General features: G+C 51.2%; 1 protein-coding gene across 2 annotated transcripts in view; it reads left to right on the top strand.

Moving 5' to 3' along the window:
• LOC139275937 (Na(+)/H(+) exchange regulatory cofactor NHE-RF3-like) overlaps positions 1–21,567 on the top strand; it is an 84,071-nt gene that overhangs the window by 18,153 nt on the left and 44,351 nt on the right. Inside the window, exons 1-2 of one of the 2 annotated variants that reach the window (XM_070893165.1) lie at positions 11,224–11,271; positions 14,868–14,948. In XM_070893165.1, coding sequence (XP_070749266.1) covers positions 14,888–14,948 — 61 coding nt within the window. In that variant the 5' untranslated portion in view covers positions 11,224–11,271; positions 14,868–14,887. Of the gene's footprint in view, positions 1–11,223; positions 11,272–14,867; positions 14,949–21,567 lie in introns of those variants that run through there. The other variant, XM_070893166.1, reaches the window with a different exon arrangement.

The following is a 21,567-nucleotide window of genomic DNA, read 5'->3' as shown; positions in this document are numbered from 1 at the left end:
ACTCCCAGGTGTCGGTGGGGATGTTGCACTTTATCAGGGAGGCTTTGAGGGTGTCCCTGTAACGTTTCCTCTGCCCTCCTTTGGCTCGCTTGCCATGAAGGAGTTCTGAGTAGAGCGTTTGCTTTGGGAGTATCGTGTCTGGCATGCGAACTATGTGGCCTGCCCAGCGGAGCGGATCGAGCGTGGTCAGTGCTTCAATGCTGGGGATGTTGGCCTGGTCGAGGACGCTAACGTTGGTGCGTCTGTCCTCCAGGGGATTTGTAGGATCTTGCGGAGAACATTGTTGGTGGTATTTCTCCAGCGACTTGAGGTCTCTACTGAACATGGTCCATGTCTCTGAGCCATACAGGAGGGCGGGTATTACTACAGCCCTGTAGATCATGAGCTTGGTGGCAGTTTTGAGGGCCTGATCTTCAAACACTCTTTTCCTCAGGCGGCCGAAGGCTGCGCTGGCACACTGGAGGCGGTGTTGAATCTTGTCGTCAATGTCTACTCTTGTTGAAGAGGCTCCCAAGATATGGGAAATGGTCCACGTTGTCCAGGGCTGCGCCGTGGATCTTGATGACTGAGGGGCAGTTCTGTGTGGCGAGGACAGGCTTGTGGAGGACCTTTGTCTTACGGATGTTTAGCGTAATATCCATGCTTTCGTACGCCTCAGTAAATACGTGGACTATGACTTGGAGTTCAGCCTCTGTATGTGCACAGATGCAGGCGTCATCAGCGTACTGTATCTCAACGACAGACGTTTGGGTGGTCTTGGACCTGGCCTGGAGTCAACGAAGGTTGAACAGGTTCCTACTTGTTATGTATCCTGCATGGTTACTGCTTGTACTATTACAAGGTGTGCCACCAGAGGGCACTGCAGTGGAAGACTTGTAGGTTACCTGTACAGGTGTGCCTGGCCTAGTATAACAGGCAGGCCACCAGGTGTGATCCTCACTCTGGAGTTACATTAAATGGACTAAGGTCACTACAGTTCAAGCACAACACGTTGTCTCGTGGAGTCATTATTAGAACATCTGCAGACATAACAATTGGCGTCGAGATTACGGACCTTCACGCGAAGGCTAACTTTGGTACGTTGTCGTAGTTCGCCGATGGTGTTGATTGGGAAGCCTTTGTGGAGAGGCTCGACTATTTCTTCACAGCAAACAACCTGGCAGGCGACAATCCGGCCACACTGGCTGATAAGTGCAGAGCTATCCTGCTAACCAGTTGTGGGCCCACTGTCTACGGCCTCGTCAGGGACTTGCTGGCACCAGCGAAGACAACGACCAAGACATACGAAGAGCTTGTAACGCTGATCCAAGAACAACTCCAGCCCAAAGAGAGCATCCTCACAGCCAGACACCGGTTTTATACCCACCGATAGCCCGAAGGCCAGGAGATCGCAAAATATGCTGCAGACCTCAGGAGGCTGGTGGCACCGTGTGATTTCGGCGACCACCTCACCGGAGTGCTGCGGGACATTTTTGTCATCAGAATCGGCCACGAGGGCCTTCCTTACAGGCTACTATCTGCGGATACCACAGTCACACTGCAGAAGGCCATCTCCATGACCAAGCATTCATGACCTCGACCTGTGGCTCTAGGCGGATTACTTATCCTCAGGACTCAAACCAGCAAATACTGCACACAGAATGCCACCTTTTAGAGGCTGGACTGTAGAACGTGAATCTCCTCAGGGGAGAGAGAATAGGCCCCGAGTCACTTAACTCAGAGTCCGCCGAGGGGGGCTAATCGAGTAGCACCATGCTGGCGTTGCGGAGGGAATCACAGGGCTCACTGGTGCCGTTTGAAAGACTGTGTATGTAAAGGCTACAGCAAAAGGGCCACCTCCAGCAAATGTGTAAAAGAAATATGACTCACTGTGTTGATAATAAGTCTGCAAAGGGCCATGAATCTAGCACAGATTATGAAGCGATAGTCAGGGAGGTAGCTCAGCCCCACGATGAGGTGTATGGCATGTTTACCTCCACCACCGAATTTTCTCCATTGAGGATAGAAGTCGAGATAAACGGCGTTCCAGTCTTCATGGAAGTGGACACGGGGGCGAGCCAGTCAGTAATGAATCAAGAAGCCTTTGAGAGGCTATGGGACAATCAAACTGAACGACCCAAGTTGGTCCTGGTTCAGGCAAAGCTGCGCACCTACACCAATGAACTTTTCCCAGTCGATGATAATGCGGATGTTAAGGAACTCCATGATGGCGCGGTGCACAAGTTACCACTGTGGATTGTTGCAGGTGATGGACCATCGCTACTCGGAAGAAGGTGGATGGAGAAGATCCATTGGAGTTGGGAAGATTTCAACCCTCCAGCGATCGACGTCCTCCGTGCTCAGAGGCAAAGCAAGCCCTCACCTGAGGTTGGATCCGGCACCAGAGAGCAGACCAGCACAGCACCCGAGACACAGACCGCTCAGCACGACTGCGTGGAGATGATCCAGCTGAGGCGGCCCGAACGCATCTTCCAGGCTCCAGTGGCAGGACTCCGGAGGAAGAAAATCGGATCCAAAGGCGACTTCCCAGCTTCGGTGGCAGAACCCGGGGAGAAGAGGATCACCGCAGTCGACATCGTGGATGAAGGAAAGATGGCGCCCAAACCACGAGGTGAGGCGCTGAAGAAAAAGATGGCGGTTGCCAGACCACGAGGTGCAACGCTGATGGCGCGACACGTGGTACCTAACGGAGAAGAAGATTGGGGCAAAGATAGCAAGGCTCTCTTAAAAGAGGCCCACAAGTCACCACACTTAAAGGGACAGTTCTACACTCTCAATCAATGTAACAGCAACTGTGAGTTAGATGTAAAATGTGTAATTTTGATGATCAGCATTGTACACTTGCACTAAACAAGGAAAAGTCGCGCGATTGCAATCGGAGCTACAGGTTATTTACAATAAGTAATGAAAAGTTGTGCGATGTAGGATTTCAACTGCATTCAGTCAATGCAGCGAGCAAACACCCATCGGGAGCACACAGGTCCAGCGAGCTACTCAATGCTGTAACCTGTGTCCCTGGGACCAGAGTGATGCAGTATAAAGTGTGGCCACAAGCAGCTGATATATACAAGCCGCAGACCAAGCGATCTCAGGAGGGCAACGGCAACGGTATCGATACCCTGCCCCCGATCGGCTCCACCTCTCAGGCACCGGATGGCATCAACCGCCATCGGCCTGAAAGAACAAACTGCGCTAAGGCGCAGCCCCCAGACCCCATCGCCACCAAGGCTACACCCGGGAACGAAGGGTCACCTGCAACGGTTCTCCCAAAGAGGACCAGGACCAGCCAGGATCCCAAACCAAATAACGCCCAGGCAAGCGAGTCAGCAGTTCCCTGTGCACTGCTAGACGACTGCTCCCCGGGGAACAGCAGCGACCCGGGGCACAAGGAGAGGACAGGGAGGTCACAGGCATCTGTGAATCTGTGAACCTGCCCGACGCTAGGAGCAATGGCAAAGGCCCCGAGAGCGGGCAACTTGAGCCAACCGGGTTACCACTGCCAGCACCGGGCACCGCGCCGCCACCAGACTACCTGGACACCATCCAGCAGCTCTGGAACTAGTTAGTCCTCGTGCATCGGTGCTGACCCCAGCACTGACTCCAAGTATATTCCAAGTATGTACCTCACCAGTCAAATGTACTTACCTCACCACGGGACCACGAATGCAATGCTATAAATGCAAATTTTTTTTTGGACTTGAATATATATGAATGTAATGAGCCAACGGCACAATCTGTATGTGGGGGGGCGGGGGTGGAGAGAATGGAGAAACCACCAGCAACTCTACTGCCAACGAAACAACACCTACTCACCCAAGATGGAAATGACCCTTCAAGGGTCAACCAGATAGAGCTAAGCCCAGAGTACAGTCAATGCAAAGGTGATTTGCACTAAAGACTTGAAGGAGAGTGATGTCATGTATCCTACATGATTACTGCTTGTACTATGACAAGTGTGCCACCAGAGGGCACTGCAGTGGGAGACTTGTAGGTTACCTGTACAGGTGTGCCAGACCTAGTATAAAAGGCAGGCCACCAGGTGTGATCCTCACTCTGGAGTTACAGTAAATGGACTAAGGTCACGACAGTTCAAGCACAACACATTGTCTCGTGGAGTAATTATTAGAGCAACTGAAGACATAACACCACTGGTTCTATCGTTTCGTTTCACTCCAGCGGGGGGAGCTTGTTGACTGAGACGGAGCATGACAGTGAGGAAGATTGAGAAGAGGGTTGGGGCGATGACGCAGCCCTGTTTGACTCCGGTCCGGACGTGGATTGGGTCTGTAATGGATCCGTTGGTAAGGATCACGGCCTGCATGTCGTCGTGGAGCAGGCGGAGGATGGTGACAAACTTTTGGGGGCATCCGAAACGGAGGAGGACGCTCCATAGACCCTCGCGGTTGACAGTGTCAAAGGCCTTTGTAAAGTTGAAGAAGGCCATATATAAGGGCTGGCGCTGCTCCCTGCATTTTTTCTGCAGCTGTCGCGTTGTAAAAATCATGTCTGTTGTGCCCCGTAGGGGACGAAATCCGCACTGCGACTCCGGGAGGAGCTCCTCAGCCACAGATGGTTGATGAGGACTCGAGCGATGACTTTCCCTGTGGCTGATAGCAGGGAGATTCCCCTGTAGTTGCCGCAGTCGGACTTGTCCCCTTTTTTAAAGATGGTCACGATCACTGCATCTCTAAGACCTCCCGGCATGCTCTCCTCCCTCCAGATGAGAGAGATGAGGTCATGTATCCACGCCAGCAGTGCCTGTCCACCATACTTCAGTGCCTCAGCAGGGATTCCATCCACTCCCGTAGCCTTGTTGTTCTTCGGCTGTTTCTATCTCGTGCAACATTGGGGTTTCACTGAGGTGGTGGCGGGTAGCATGCTGCGGGATGGAGTTGGGAACACTCGAGTCAAAGGCAAAGTCTCGGTTGAGGAGATCTTCGAAGTGCTCCTTCCAGCGAGTCCTGACTGCCTCGGTGGCCTTGATAAGTGTTTCCCCGTTCTTGGCCAGCAGCGGGGAGGGACCTTGGGAGTTTGGATCGTAGGTGGCCTTGACTGCGATGAAGAATCCTCGTACATCATGGCTGTCGGCCAGCTGCTGTATCTCTAGTGCTTTCTCCATCCAACATCTGTTCTTTAGGAGGAGATTACAGAGGTAGGGAGGGGCGAGGCCATAGAGGGATTTGAAAACAAGGATGAGAATTTTAAAATCGAGACGTTGTCGGTTTGGGAGAAACTATAGTTCTGAAGAGAGATAGAAACATAGAAACATAGAAAATAGGTGCAGGAGTAGGCCATTCGGCCCTTCGAGTCTGCACCACCATTCAGTGAGTTCATGGCTGAACATGCAACTTCAGTACCCCATTCCTGCTTTCTCGCCATACCCCTTGATCCCCCTAGTAGTAAGGACTTCATCTAACTCCTTTTTGAATATATTTAGTGAATTGGCCTCAACAACTTTCTGTGGTAGAGAATTCCACAGGTTCACCACTCTCTGGGTGAAGAAGTTTCTCCTCATCTCGGTCCTAAATGGCTTACCCCTTATCCTTAGACTGTGTCCCCTGGTTCTGGACTTCCCCAACATTGGGAACATTCTTCCTGCATCTAACCTGTCTAACCCCGTCAGAATTTTAAACGTTTCGATGAGGTCCCCTCTCATTCTTCTGAACTCCAGTGAATACAAGCCCAGTTGATCCAGTCTTTCTTTATAGGTCAGTCCCACCATCCCGGGAATCAGTCTGGTGAATCTTCGCTGCACTCCCTCAATAGCAAGAATGTCCTTCCTCAGGTTAGGAGACCAAAACTGTACACAATACTCCAGGTGTGCCCTCACCAAGGCCCTGTACAACTGTAGCAACACCTCCCTGCCCCTGTACTCAAATCCCCTCGCTATGAAGGCCAACATGCCATTTGCTTTCTTAACCGCCTGCTGTACCTGCATGCCAACATCAATGACTGATGTACCATGACACCCAGGTCTCATTGCACCTCCCCTTTTCCTAATCTGTCACCATTCAGATAATAGTCTGTCTCTCTGTTTTTACCACCAAAGTGGATAACCTCACATTTATCCACATTATACTTCATCTGCCATGCATTTGCCCACTCACCTAACCTATCCAAGTCACTCTGCAGCCTCATAGCATCCTCCTCGCAGCTCACACTGCCACCCAACTTAGTGTCATCCACAAATTTGGAGATACTACATTTAATCCCCTCGTCTAAATCATTAATGTACAATATAAACAGCTGGGGCCCCAGCACAGAACCTTGCGGTACCCCACTAGTCACTGCCTGCCATTCTGAAAAGTCCCCATTTACTCCTACTCTTTGCTTCCTGTCTGCCAACCAGTTCTCAATCCACGTCAGCAGACTACCCCCAATCCCATGTGCTTTAATTTTGCACATTAATCTTTTGTGTGGGACCTTGTCGAAAGCCTTCTGAAAGTCCAAATATACCACATCAACTGGTTCTCCCTTGTCCAATCTACTGGAAACATCCTCAAAAAATTCCAGAAGATTTGTCAAGCATGATTTCCCTTTCACAAATCCATGCTGACTTGGACCTATCATGTCACCTCTTTCCAAATGCGCTGCTATGACATCCTTAATAATTGATTCCATCATTTTACCCACTACCGATGTCAGGCTGACCGGTCTATAATTCCCTGTTTTCTCTCTCCCTCCTTTTTTTAAAAGTGGGGTTACATTGGCTACCCTCCACTCCATAGGAACTGATCCAGAGTCAGTGGAATGTTGGAAAATGACTGTCAATGCATCCGCTATTTCCAAAGCCACCTCCTTAAGTACTCTGGGATGCAGTCCATCAGGCCCTGGGGATTTATCGGCCTTCAATCCCATCAATTTCCCCAACACAATTTCCCGACTAATAAGGATTTCTCCCAGTTCCTTCTCCTTACTAGACCCTCTGACCCCTTTTATATCCGGAAGTTTGTTTGTGTCCTCCTTAGTGAATACCGAACCAAAGTACTTGTTCTATTGGTCTGCCATTTCTTTGTTCCCCGTTATGACTTCCCCTGATTCTGACTGCAGGGGACCTACGTTTGTCTTTACTAACCTTTTTCTCTTTACATATCTATAGAAACTTTTGCAATCCGTCTTAATGTTCCCTGCAAGCTTCTTCTCGTACTCCATTTTCCCTGCCCTAATCAAACCCTTTGTCCTCCTCTGCTGAGTTCTAAATTTCTCCCAGTCCCCGGGTTCGCTGCTATTTCTGGCCAATTTGTATGCCACTTCCTTGGCTTTAATACTATCCCTGATTTCCCTTGATAGCCACGGTTGAGCCACCTTCCCTTTTTTATTTTTACGCCAGACAGGAATGTACAATTGTTGTAGTTCATCCATGCGGTCTCTAAATGTCTGCCATTGCCCATCCACAGTCAACCCCTTAAGTATCATTCGCCAATCTATCCTAGCCAATTCACGCCTCATACCTTCAAAGTTAGCCTTCTTTAAGTTCTGGACCATGGTCTCTGAATTAACTCTTTCATTCTCCATCCTAATGCAGAATTCCACCATATTATGGTCACTCTTCCCCAAGGGGCCTCGCACAACGAGATTGCTAATTAATCCTCTGGATGAGGCACTGCTGCAATTTCCACAGGAGCAGAGAAGGCGGATAGATTTAAATTGAACTTTTTCAAAAAATTATGTCATGGGGTCTCAGTGACAAGTGGGGGAGGGATCATCAATATAAAATTACTATTATCATTTACTCAGAGGGTTGTTGGAGTATGGATTGCCCGCTACAGGTACTGCCCTTCCGACAGTGCGGGGCTCCCTCAGTACTGCCCCTCCGACAGTGCAGCGCTCCCTCAGTACTGCCCTTCCGACAGTGCAGCACTCCCTCAGTACTGCCCCTCCGACAGTGCAGCGCTCCCTCAGTACTGCCCTTCCGACAGTGCAGCGCTCCCTCAGTACTGCCCTTCCGACAGTGCAGCGCTCCCTCAGTACTGCCCTTCCGACAGTGCGGCGCTCCCTCAGCACTGCCCCTCCGACAGTGCGGCACTCCCTCAGTACTGCCCTTCCAACATTGCAGCGCTCCCTCAGTACTGCCCTTCCGACAGTGCGGCGCTCCCTCAGCACTGCCCCTCCGACAGTGCGGCGCTCCCTCAGCACTGCACCTCCGACAGTGCGGCGCTCCCTCAGCACTGCCCCTCCGACAGTGCGGCGCTCCCTCAGCACTGCACCTCCGACAGTGCGGCGCTCCCTCAGTACTGCCCCTCCGACAGTGCGGTGCTCCCTCAGTACTGCCCCTCCGACAGTGCGGCGCTCCCTCAGCACTGCACCTGCGACAGTGCGGCGCTCCCTCAGTACTGCCCCTCCGACAGTGCGGCGCTCCCTCAGTACTGCCCCTCCGACAGTGCGGCGCTCCCTCAGTACTGCCCCTTCGACAGTGCGGCGCTCCCTCAGTACTGCCCCTTCGACAGTGCGGCACTCCCTCAGCACTGCCCCTCCGACAGTGCGGCGCTCCCTCAGTACTGCACTGGATTATGTGCTGGAGTGGGACTGGAACCCATAACCTTCTAACTGATGAGTGCTACACACTGAGCCACGGCTGAAAGCATTTATCGTTACGCAGTACTTCCCCTTTATCCAAAAGCTGCAAATTATTACACTACAGAGGTGTGTGATAGATGCTTGTGACAAACGTAGATGGATTCAGCAACGAACTGTCTGACAAATATTTTAAGAGAAAAGTTAAAAATTAACGGCTGCAGTGGGAAGCAGTGAAGGAGGAATTCCATCACTTTTATCTGGTCAGCTAGGCTATTGTTAGACTGATCTGACCTTGGCCTTTAGCCAACATAGGCTGCAGTGAGTGTTCCCAGCCATTAGCCCTGGGACCGCTAGAGCAGGGGAAACTTGTGGATATCGGTGCGTCTTTAAACACGCATCTAATGTTGGAAAAACACATCTTCAAAGCTGACGTAAGACTCGATTTGCACCCCACCCACTGAGAATGGGACGTGAAGGGGTTAATGGGCTCCCAGCGCCCGACCCCGCCCCCCCCATCCTCGGCCTCAAGCCACCCGCCATTTTAACCGGCGTGTTCAGGCCAGACTGGGAGGTCCTTGCACCAGGCAGGCATAGGGATACCAGTTCTGATTGGATGTATGCCTGGAGGTTTCATCACATGACACCTTGCCGCCCTGCCCCCGCACTCCCGTCATTGGCTGCCCGCCAGCCTGATGGTGTTTGGTGCTAGGTTCGGGCGCAAGACGGGCCTGGGTCACGCAACAGATCCGGGAGTTCACATGGGCCCGGGTGTCACGTCGGGAACTGTAGCAAGTCCAATACTCGACCCTCACCCCTCAACCCCTCGTCCCTCGCCCCATCTCCTCTCGCCTCCCTACCCTCGCCCCCCTCCCCTCGCCTCTCACCCCCCCCCCCCCCATCGCTTCCCTTCCCTCGTCCTTTTCCCTGCTCCCCTCCCCTCGCTCCTCACCCCTCGTCCCTTGCCCCCCCAGCCCTCCCCTCCCCTCCCCTCGCTCCCTCCCCTCGTCTGTCTCGGAGCTTTGTGTGAGTGCAGTGAGCCACACGTTAGTGCTGCCTGGTTTTGTGTGTTTGGGACGGGCCATTTGTGTCAATATTTGTTGCTTTGTCAAGTTTCACCTTTGCCGGTCTGTTGCCTTTGACACAAGTTACAGAACAGGTGAGGCAGAAAGTAGATCGATAAATCTTCTTTTGTTGAAATACTTGGTACTTAAAACACTGACAGCCCTAATGTTATGCCGCCAGCTAATAAAGAAAAAAGACGCATTTATATAGCGCTATTCACAACCTCGGGACACCCCAATGTGCTTTCCAGCCAATGAAGTACTTTTGGAGTGTAGTCACTGTTGTAATGTGGGAAACGTGGCAGTAAATTTGCGCACAGCAAGCTCCCACACACAGTAATCTGTTTTGTTTTGTTGATTGAAGGATAAATAACTCCCCTGCACTTTTTCAAAATAGTGCCATGGGTTCGTTTATATCCACTTGAGAAAGTAGATGGGGCCTCGGTTTAATGTCTCATCCAAAAGACGGCACCTCCGACAGAGCACCGCTCCCTCAGTACTGCCCCTCCGACAGTGCAGCACTCCCTCAGTACTGCCCTTCCGACAGTGCGGCACTCCCTCAGTACTGCCCCTCCGACAGTGCAGCACTCCCTCAGTACTGCCCCTCCAACCGTGCGGCGCTCCCTCAGTACTGTCCCTCCGACAGTGCAGCACTCCCTCAGTACTGCCCCTCCGACAGTGCAGCACTCCCTCAGTACTGCCTCTCCGACAGTGCAGCACTCCCTCAGTACTGCCTCTCCGACAGTGCGGCACTCCCTCAGTACTGCCCCTTTGACAGTGCAGCACTCCCTCAGCACTGCCCCTCCGACAGTGCGGCGCTCCCTCAGCACTGCCCCTCCGACAGTGCGGCGCTCCCTCAGTACTGCCCCTCCGACAGTGCGGCGCTCCCTCAGTACTGCCCCTCCGACAGTGCGGCGCTCCCTCAGTACTGCCCCTCCGACAGTGCGGCGCTCCCTCAGTACTGCCCCTCTGACAGTGCGGCACTCCCTCAGTACTGCCCCTCCGACAGTACGGCGTTCCCTCAGCACTGCCCCTCCGACAGTGCGGCACTCCCTCAGTACTGCCCCTCCGACAGTATGGCGTTCCCTCAGTACTGCGCTGGGAGTGTCGGTCTGGATTTCGTGCTCGAGTCTCTGGAAGGGGACTAGGATTCCACAACCTTCTGACTCTGAGATGTGCCGGTGCTGCCCACTGAGCCACGGCTAACACCTGCTGAGGTAATGCCACAGTTGCCTGATCTGGAAGCGGTTTCAACATGGCAGGAGGCTGGTGTTGTGCTGACAGAGGACGGAAGTCCCATCTGGCAAGTGTGGGGTTGGGGGAGTCTCCCATTCACGTAACAGGGGTGCTGAACTCAACTCTTGCAACAGGGGCCAGAGATGTGCTCGCCGGCCTGTTAGCAAGTTGGAAATGATTGCGTGTAATGACATCACGAGGAGGGTACTGCCAGTGTCAAAGACAACGTACTTTTACAGCTCCTTAACAGCACGGCAGAGCAAAACCAGCGGAGGAGGTGTATTGTGCGAGACCCAGTATAATCTGATGGTGTTTAAACATTAAACATCCTGCAGCAGGACATTAAACTTCGCTCTATCCCCGTGATAAGAGGTCCCTTTATAACCGAGCTGTACCTTCGCCCTCCCGGATCAAGCGTCGGCTCAGAAAGCAAGGTCCAGACAGAAGCAGAAGAACGGTGCGTACAGAATCTTTCATGTTTAAATCCGGGGCGCTTGTGGTTTTTGTTCAACTTGGTGGATACTCGCTCTGTCGCAGTGTGTGTGTGTGTGTGGGCAGCTTGCAAGGTGAGCTGGACCAGGGGAGACGGAGACAATCGAGCGAGGGAGGAGAAATAGAGAAATAGAGAGAGAGAGAGAGAGAGAGAGCGAGCGAGACGGGCATGTTTTCTTCCCCCAAAATGTTAGGCTACACTGATCTTTTTACATTCTGGGATTCAATCCGAAATATTTTGTATTAATAATTAACAAAGGCGCAATAAAACACACATTACTTACCTTGCAGAGAGCACACATGTTCTTCTCCCCCCATTCCAAAGTTGCTCACACGGAACACTCACATCACACGGTGTCAAGGGATTTATTGTGCTCCCACTCAGACGATCACATTGACAGCACGATTCAGTCCTGTGAACAGTGAGGAAGGGAAGTGGAGCTGAGTCCATGATCAGATCAGCCACGATCTTATTGAATGGCAGAGCAGGCTCGAGGGGCCGAATGGCCGACTCCTGCTCCTATTTCTTATGTTCTTACGAGTCTCCGATCCAGATGCGGACCATAGCCTGTGCTATGGGATATTTCACATAGAGTGGGGCGCATGTTATAAAACCATGGCGATGTTATCCCTGATCTGCAGGCCACCAAGAAAGATCCGAGTGTTCGGGACTTTAGACCCATGGCCCTCTCCTGAAAAAGAATCCAAAGTTTTAACATTGAGTGACGTTGAGTTAGTACACTGATGGTTTGAGGCTCCTTAATGGAGATTTTTATATGTTTTTAAGGCTGTTAATCGTGTCTTATTTTTACACAGTATATAGTGCAATTAATGGATAGTCTGTATCCCAGAGTACTTAAGGAAGTGGCCCTAGAAATAGTGGATGCATTGGTGATAATTTTCCAACATTCTATAGACTCTGGATCAGTTCTTATGGATTGGAGGGTAGCTAATGTAACCCCACTTTTTAAAAAAGGAAGGAGAGAGAAAACAGGGAATTATAGACCGGTTAGCCTGACCTCAGTAGTGGGGAAAATGTTGGAATCAATTATCAAAGATGTAATAGCAGCGCATTTGGAAAGCAGCGACAGGATCGGTCCAAGTCAGCATGGATTTATGAAAGGGATATCATGCTTGACAAATCTTCTATAATTTTTTAAGGATGTAACTAGTAGAGTGGACAAGAGAGAACCAGTGGATGTGGTGTATTTGGACTTTCAAAAGGCTTTTGACAAGGTCCCACACACAAGATTAGTGTGCAAAATTAAAGCACATGGTATTGAGGGTAATGTATTGACGTGGATAGAGAACTAGTTGGCAGATAGGAAGTAAAGAGTAGGAATAAGCAGGTCCTTTTCAGGATGGCAGGCAGTGACTAGTGGGGTGCCGCAAGGTTCAGTGCTGGGACTCCAGCTATTTACAATGTACATTAATGATTTAGATGAAGAAATTGAGTGTAATATCTCCAAGTTTGCAGATGACACTAAGCTGGGTGGCAGTGTGAGCTGTGAGGAGGATGCTAAGAGGCTGCACGGTGACTTGGACAGGTTAGGTGAGTGGGCAAATGCATGGCAGATGCAGTATAATGTAGATAAATGTGAGGTTATCCACTTTGGTGGCAAAACCAGGAAGTCAGAATATTATCTGAATGGTGACAGATTAGGAAAAGGGGAGGTGCAACGAGACTTGAGTGTCATGGTACATCAGTCTTTGAAAGTTGGCATGCAGGTACAGCAGGCGGTGAAGAAGGCAAATGGCATGTTGGCCTTCATATCTAGAGAATTTGAGTAGAGGACCAGGGAGGTCTTACTGCAGTTGTACAGGGCCTTGGTGAGGCCACACCTTGAATATTGTGTTCAGTTTTGGTCCCCTAATCTGAGGAAGGACGTTCTTGTTATTGAGGGAGTGCAGCGAAGTTTCACCAGACAAGTTCCCAGGATGGCAGGACTGACATATGAAGAAAAACTGGATCGACTAGGCTTATATTCACTGGAATTTAGAAGAATGAGAGGGGATCGCATAGAAACATATAAATTTCTGACGGGATTGGACAGGTTAGATGCAGGAAGAATGTTCCCGATGTTGGGGAAGTCCAGAACCAGGGTCACAGTCTTAGGATAAGGGGTAAGCCATTTAGGACTGAGATGAGAAGAAACTGCTTCACTCAGAGAATTGTGAACCTGTGGAATTCTCTACCACAGAAAGTTGTTGAGGCCAATTCGTTAGATATATTCAAAAGGGAGTTAGATGTGGCCCTTACAGCTAAAGGTATCAAGGGGTATGGAGAGAAAGCAGGAAATGGGGTACTAAAGTTGCATGATCAGCCATGATCATATTGAATGGTGATGCAGGCTCGAAGGGCCGAATGGCCTGCTCCTGCACCTATTTTCTATGTTTCTATGTTTCTATATTGGATGAATCTGTAAAAACAAGCTAAGTAAAGTTGTTTGTTGGTTCATCGAGGTGATTCCATTGAAGGGGGATGGAGGAGTCTTCTGCTACCCATTGTGCCAACACTGGATAGTCCTGTATACACCCACACACCCCTACGAACACACACACACACACACACACACACACACACACACACACACACACACACACACACACACACACACACACACACGCCCCTACAAATACCTCCCACTCCACTCCATTACAACAGTGACTACACTCCAAAAAGTACTGCATTGGCTGTATAGCGTTTGAGACATCTGGTGGTTGTGAAAGGTGCTATATAAATGCAAGACTTTTTTTTGCATGCAAACACAACCCACACACACACCCACAAACACACACATGGATGTACAGGCGCGCACACACACATACGCACAAACCCAGACACACACTTTTTCAAGTGATATTTTGTCCTATACATCATTTTGCTTACTTTGAAATGTATTGATTGAATTGTTTTAAGGAGCAATGTTTGAGATCAATATGGGAAGGTTTCTCTTCCAATTCTTAAGGTGACTAGGAGCAATGGTCGCACTGCACATCTCGCTGGCAGGGTGCTTCACCTATTGATGGATACATTAACCGCACGAGTGCAGGGATAAACTGCACAGATACAGAGACTAACAGTCTGATAGAGAGATTAACAGCTTGGCTGGAGAGACGAGAAACACTGGCAGAGACACTGGTGGCAATGCTCACTTGTTTCGGGGTGTCGGGAGAAAGTCCTTCAAACACTAGTGAGGGGAGTTGAGGATGAAATAGTCAGCCCTGGTCTCTGGTTGGAGTGGGCCTGATGGGTTCAATAGCCTCTTTTCCCACTAGACTTGCTGAGAGCTATCGTATGAGATCTAAAAATGGCGGTAACGGTCACATTGGTGTTTCAACCTCCGCAGGGAGTCAGGGGTCATGGGGAGCGGGCAGGAAAGTGGAGGTGTGGCCAAGATCAGATCGGCCATGATCTTATCGAGTGGCGGAGCAGGCTCGAGGGGTCGAATGGCCAACTGCTGCTCCGATTTCTGACGTCCTCGTCTTCTTAGAGCGGAGGGAGGTGAACAGGACCCAAGCTAAAGAGAATGTAACAACCGTTTTATTTGCACGCAACAGGTCGCCCACCATATCAGGCAATGCTTGTCGGGAAGGGCGAGAGCACCTCACTGAGGAGGTCAGCAAGCCGTCACACACCAGGTATGTAAACACAGAGAGAATGTCACGGTGCAATGACTTAACCCTGTGGCTAACTGTTTCCCCCCTGACGGGTGTTGTTGCTTATGAAAGGAAAAGAAAGAATTGGATTTATATAGCGCCTTTCACGACCACCGGACGTCTCAAAGCGCATTGCAGCCAATGAAGTACTTTTGGAGTGTAATCACTGTTGTAATGTGGGAAATCTAGGAGATGGGTACTTTTTTTATTTTAATAGGTGCCATCGGGGTAAAAAAAAAAATCGTCCATGCCCAAAATCGAAGCTCGCGCACGCTATCGCGTTTCCAGCCCATCACGTCTGTGGTCGTATTCGCTTGCTCCCCACACACCACATTGTGAGCAAGTATCTCCTGCCCTCCCCTCGCCCTCAAACGCTCCCAGTGCTTCCTGATAAAGCTGCTCGGGCATTCTGGAATTAAACACCAGCAGTGTTTCAACTGCTGATTTACAACAACAACAGCTTGCATTTATACAGCGCCTTTAACATGGGAAAGCGTCCCAACGCTTCACAGGAGCATTATCAGACAGAATTTGGCACCAGAACTGAGAGGTTTCTAACTATCAGGGAAGACGGAACAAGTTGGGGCGCTTTCCTCGAGGAAAGAGAAGGCTGAGGGGGGGGGTGACCTGATAAGAGATCTATAAAATTCTGAAGGGGTTTGACAAGGGTCGACGGAGAGATAATGGGCCAGGAATTGATGGACTCGCCACCCGCTGCCACCGAGGTTTCAGGGCGGCCTCCCCTCCGAGCGAGTTTGGTGGAGTCCTCCCGCCAGCGGGGAGGGAAGGCCGCTGGGGGACCCCCTGCTGAAGTGCGCCGGCGTGCAATGTGCGGAAGTGTCCTCTCGCTCGCCCGCCGAGCTGCCAGTTTGGTCCGGGTGGGAGTCCGCTGCAGCAGGGGGAAGGGCCGCCACGTGGAGGCAGGTCTAACCCTAACGGTAAGTGTGAAAACCTGCAAAAAAAAAAAGGTTAGTCCACTTCTTTTCTTTTGCAGGGATTCAGGTGGGTGGGGCCCCCTGAAGGATTTCTAGGGTTTTTTTTTCAATGTTGTGATATTTTTATTTGATCAGTTCCCCCCCCCCCCCCCCTCCCTGGGCCCGACTCTATCCTCGGCGGTACTTTGCCGAGGATCGCATTTGCCGCCGAGATTGGGAGCTCCCGCCCGCTGCCGCCCAGATTCAGGGCATAGCCCTGAGGCGTAACATGAGGGAGAAAGGAACAGAGGGTTATACTGATAGGGCGAAACACAAAAGGATAGTATGCAGGTACAGCAAGTGATCAGGAAGGCCAATGGAATCTTGGCCTTTATTGCAAAGGGGATGGAGTATAAAAGCAGGGAAGTCTTGCTACAGTTATACAGGGTATTGGTGAGGCCACACCTGGAATACTGCGTGCAGTTTTGGTTTCCATATTTACGAAAGGATATACTTGCTTTGGAGGCAGTTCAGAGAAGGTTCACTCGGTTGATTCCGGGGATGAGGGGGTTGACTTATGAGGAAAGGTTGAGGAGGTTGGGCCTCTACTCATTGGAGTTCAGAAGAATGAGAGGTGATCTAATCGAAACGTGTAAGATTGTGAGGGGGCTTGACAAGGTGGAAGCAGAGAGGATGTTTCCACTGATGGGGCAGATTAGAACTAGAGGGCATGATCTTAGAATAAGGGGCCGCCCATTTAAAACTGAGATGAGGAGGAATTTCTTTCTCTCAGAGGCTTGTAAATCTGTGGAATTCACTGCCTCAGAGAGCTGTGGAAGCTGTGTCATTGAATAAACTTAAGACAGAAATAGACAGTTTCTTAAACGATAAGGGAATAAGGGGTTATGGGGAGCCGGCGGGGAAGTGGAGCTGAGTCCATGATCAGATCAGCCATGATCTTATTAAATGGCGGAGCAGGCTCGAGGGGCCGTATGGCCTACTCCTGCTCCTATTTCTTATGTTCTTATGTAAGTCCCATTTTTGCCGCCGGGCGGTCTTTCCCAGATTTCTCCATGAAACTTCCACCCAAAGTACCGTCAGGATCTCAGTGGCCCTTTGAGACTTAGCTTTCAGCAAACTCGAGCCCAAAATGTTTCCACTGTGAAGGAGTCATAAATATGAAATAGTCACTAATAAATCAAATAAGGAATTCAGGAGAAACTTCTTTACCCAGAGAGCGGTGAGAATGTGGAACTTGCTGCCACAGGGAATGGTTGAAGCGAATAGTATCGATGGATTTAAGGAGAGGCTGGATAAACACATGAGGGAGAAAGGAATAGAGGGATATGGTGATGGGGTGAGATAAAGTAGGGTGGGAGGGGGCTCGAGTGGAGCATAAACACCGGCACGGATATATTGGGCCGAATGGCCTGTTTCTGTGCCGTACATTCTAGGTGCTTCTATGTGATGATTGTGCCATCTTATTGGAGACCAAGGGAACAGTTATGCTGGGGCCGAAATTCATCAGCCCACCGCCCACTCCCACCGACATTCCTCCTACACATCCGCCCAGTGCCACTTTCGGGAACGGGCGGGAGGGGAGAGCCGGCGGGAGCCTCCCGCTGATGTCAGCGGACGGCCGAGTGGCGCAACTGAGCTCCCGCCCGCGAGCTCCCAGATTCCTGTGGGCGGGAGTCGGCGGCAGAACGGGAGCTGACCGCTGGCTGGAGGCCGGTCTGTCCCCGACGGTGAGTCTCAAGAACCTGAAAAAAAGGTAAGTGAATATTTTTTTTTTTTAAATTTTCAACAGCGACTTACCTGGATGGGGTCACCTGAAGGTCTTCCGATAGTTTTTGTATTTTTTTTATTGGTGGTTTTTGCTTTTCAGGTCTTCGACCTTCCGTGGGCCCGACTCCATTCTCGGCGGCACTTGGGCAGCGAGCGCCTCTGCCGCCGAGAATGAGACCTCCCGCCCGCTGCCGCCCAGATTGGCGGCGTACGTCGTCCATTTGCCGCCCGCCAACCTTCGAGAGACCTCAGCCATGAATATCCCGCCCACAGTTCCGTCCGGTACCTCGCCGGATTTCGGCGGCACTTTGCACGGCTCTTGCGCGGGCGGAGGCCTTGGTGAAAATCGGTCCCACTCTGTGTACTGGAGAACTCTAAAACCTTTTAAACCACAGAGAAGGAGACCATTCAGCCCATCGGGTCTGTGTCAGAGCAATCCAAAACTAATCCCACAGACACGTCCCCATAGCCCTGTATCTTCCTCTGTTTCGAATATCTATTTGTCCTTTAAGAGATGCAATAGGACTTTGCCTCAACCACTCCCTGTAGCCAAATCATCCGTGCTCCCACCCTCTGAGTAAATGAAAATGATCATTTATATTGATGATCCCCCGCCCCCCCAGCTCTTGTCACCGACTCCCCGACCAGCAGGAACTAGCCTTTACATACTCACCTCATCAAAACTCTTCATAATGTCAAACAAAAGTTCCATTTAAATCTCTCCGGCTTCTCCGCTCCTGTGGAAATTGCAGCAGTGCCTCAATCTCTCTTCAGAACAATAGTTTCTCCCAATCCGGCAACGTCTCGATTTTAAAATTCTCATCCTTGTTTTCAAATCCCTCCCTGGCCTCGCTCATTCCGATCTCTGTAACCTCCTCCAGCCCCACAACCCCCCCGAGATCTCTGCGCTCCTTCAATTCTGCCCTCTTGAGCATCCCTGATTATAATCACTCCACCATCGGTGGCCGTGCCTTCAGCTGCCTGGGCCCCAAGCTCTGGAACGCCCTCCCTAAACCTCTCCGCCTCTCTCTCCTCTTTTAAGACGCTCCTTAAAACCTCCCTCTTTGGCCCATTCTAATAACTCCTTATGCGGCTCGGTGCCAAATTCTGTTTGATAATCGCTCCTGCAAAGCACCTTGGGACGTTTTACTACGTTAAAGGCACGATATAAATGCAAGTTGTTGTTGTTTCTTCTCATTCCTAGCATCGTCATATTGAACGCAGACGGATCGAGTACAATGCATCATGGCTGCTGTGTGACAATATCTGCCCAACAGCAGGAGAATTGGGCAATATGTTGCAAACACCCCCCTGTGTGTGTGAGTGGGAGGGAGGGTGTGAGTGTGTGTGAGTGGGAGGGAGTGTGTGTGAGTGGGAGGGAGTGTGTGTGAGTGGGAGGGAGTGTGTGTGAGTGTGTGAGTGGGAGGGAGGGTGTGAGTGTGTGTGAGTGGGAGGGAGGGTGTGTGAGTGTGTGAGTGGGAGGGAGGGTGTGAGTGTGTGTGAGTGGGAGGGAGGGTGTGAGTGTGTGTGAGTGGGAGGGAGTGTGTGTGAGTGGGAGGGAGTGTGTGTGAGTGGGAGGGAGGGTGTGAGTGGGAGGGAGGGAGGGTGTGAGTGGGAGGGAGGGTGTGAGTGTGTGTGAGTGGGAGGGAGGGTGTGAGTGGGAGGGAGGGTGTGAGTGGGAGGGAGGGTGTGAGTGTATGTGAGTGGGAGGGAGGGTGTGAGTGTGTGTGAGTGGGAGGGAGGGTGTGAGTGTGTGTGAGTGGGAGGGAGGGTGTGAGTGTGTGTGAGTGGGAGGGAGGGTGTGAGTGAGTGTGAGTGGGAGGGAGGGTGTGAGTGTGTGTGAGTGGGAGGGAGGGTGTGAGTGTGTGTGAGTGGGAGGGAGGGTGTGAGTGTGTGTGAGTGGGAGGGAGGGTGTGAGTGGGAGGGAGGGTGTGAGTGTATGTGAGTGGGAGGGAGGGTGTGAGTGTATGTGAGTGGGAGGGAGGGTGTGAGTGTATGTGAGTGGGAGGGAGGGTGTGAGTGTGTGTGAGTGGGAGGGAGGGTGTGAGTGGGAGGGAGGGTGTGAGTGTGTGTGAGTGGGAGGGAGGGTGTGAGTGGGAGGGAGGGTGTGAGTGTATGTGAGTGGGAGGGAGGGTGTGAGTGGGAGGGAGGGTGTGAGTGTGTGTGAGTGGGAGGGAGGGTGTGAGTGGGAGGGAGGGTGTGAGTGTGTGTGAGTGGGAGGAAGGGTGTGAGTGGGAGGGAGGGTGTGAGTGTGTGTGTGGGAGAGAAACATAGAAACATAGAAAATAGGTGCAGGAGTAGGCCATTCGGCCCTTCGAGCCTGCACCGCTATTCAATGAGTTCATGGCTGAACATGCAACTTCAGTACCCCATTCCTGCTTTCTCGCCATATCCCTTGATCCCCCGAGTAGTAAGGACTACAGGTACGTCCGCGTCTGAATCTTCTCCTGCATCGTCAGGGTTCGCCTCAGGTTCCTCTTTGCAGAGGAAGGTGGCACATAATAAAAGGGAAAGAACTTGAACAGGAGGAGGCCCAGCAAATCTGCACCCACTGACACCCTTGGAACAGAGGGTCACTGCTGTGATGGGTCCTGCCTGGAGAAAAGCAATCACCACTGCACAAGCTGGGCCCAAAGTGTTGTCATGTATCTCACATTACTGTATATAACTGTATCTTACCATGCTATTCATGACTGTAACTAGATATGATCTGTAACAATAAGCATACCTTACCACCAGGGGTGCACTTGCAGGAGACACTCCATACCTGTCCCACTGTGGTATATAAAGGAAGGTCTCAGGCAAGTGCAGCACTGGGAGAGCTGGAATTAAAGGTGCAGGTCCTGAGTGACCTTGACTTCAGCATGTGCCTCGTGTAAGTCAGTACATTAGAGTCAGGACTTAACAGTGGCGATGAGTTACGGGATCACAGAATCCACAGAATGGCTACCAACAGCTCAGATGAGAAATACAATGCTGGAGACAATTGGGAGGACTTTATAGAAAGGCTCCAGCAAAGCTTTGTGACCAAAGACTGGCTGGACGACGATAAGACAGACAAGAGAAGAGCCCATCTCTTGACCAGCTGTGGCTCGAAAACATACGCTTTAATGAAAGACCTGCTGGCACCCGAGATACCAGCAAGCAAGTCGTTTGAGGAGTTGAACACACTGGTGAGAGACCACCTGAAGCCAGCGAGCAGCCGACACATGGCCAGACACAGGTTCTACAACTACAGATGCTGTGTGGGCCAGAGCATACCCGACTTCGTGGCGGAACTTCGGAAGCTGGCTAGTTCATGTGAGTTACCCGATGAACTAAGGAGAGAAGTACTGAGAGACTTTTTTATTGAAGGAATAGGCCACGCAGGCATATTCTGAAAGCTTATAGAGACTAAGAACTTGACTCTAGAGGCAGCAGCACTGGTCGCACAGACGTTCTTGGCAGGCGAAGAAGAAACGAGGCTGATCTATACTTTGGGTACGACAACCAACGAGGCATCGGAACAAGGGGTTCACATTGTGAAACAAACCGCTACCCCCACACACAGACAAAGGCAGGAGAGCAGGCCTTCAACAGCAGACAGTGGCACCAGAAGCCATCAAAATCAAGGGCCACATGAACAGCCGATCACACCTCATCAACCCACAATGCGAGCAATCAACAACAGATTGAGAGAAGCTCAAGGGAGATCAGCCAGACGCAGCTCATCCTTCGGAAACAATGGAAACGGTCTGTGTTGGAGATGTGGGGGAAGGCACTCAATCAGGGTGTGTCGATTTCAGCATGCCGTTTGCAGAAACTGCAACTACACAGGGCATCTGGCTCGCATGTGCAGAAAAACAGCAGCTCGGCTGGTATACGAGTCGGAAGGGTCGGAAAGCGGACCAGAAGACGGT

This window comes from Pristiophorus japonicus, chromosome 11 (assembly GCF_044704955.1).
Source record: "Pristiophorus japonicus isolate sPriJap1 chromosome 11, sPriJap1.hap1, whole genome shotgun sequence".
Lineage (NCBI taxonomy): Eukaryota > Metazoa > Chordata > Chondrichthyes > Pristiophoridae > Pristiophorus > Pristiophorus japonicus.
Note: the sequence above shows the minus strand (reverse complement) of the source record. Positions and strands in the feature narration are given on the sequence as shown.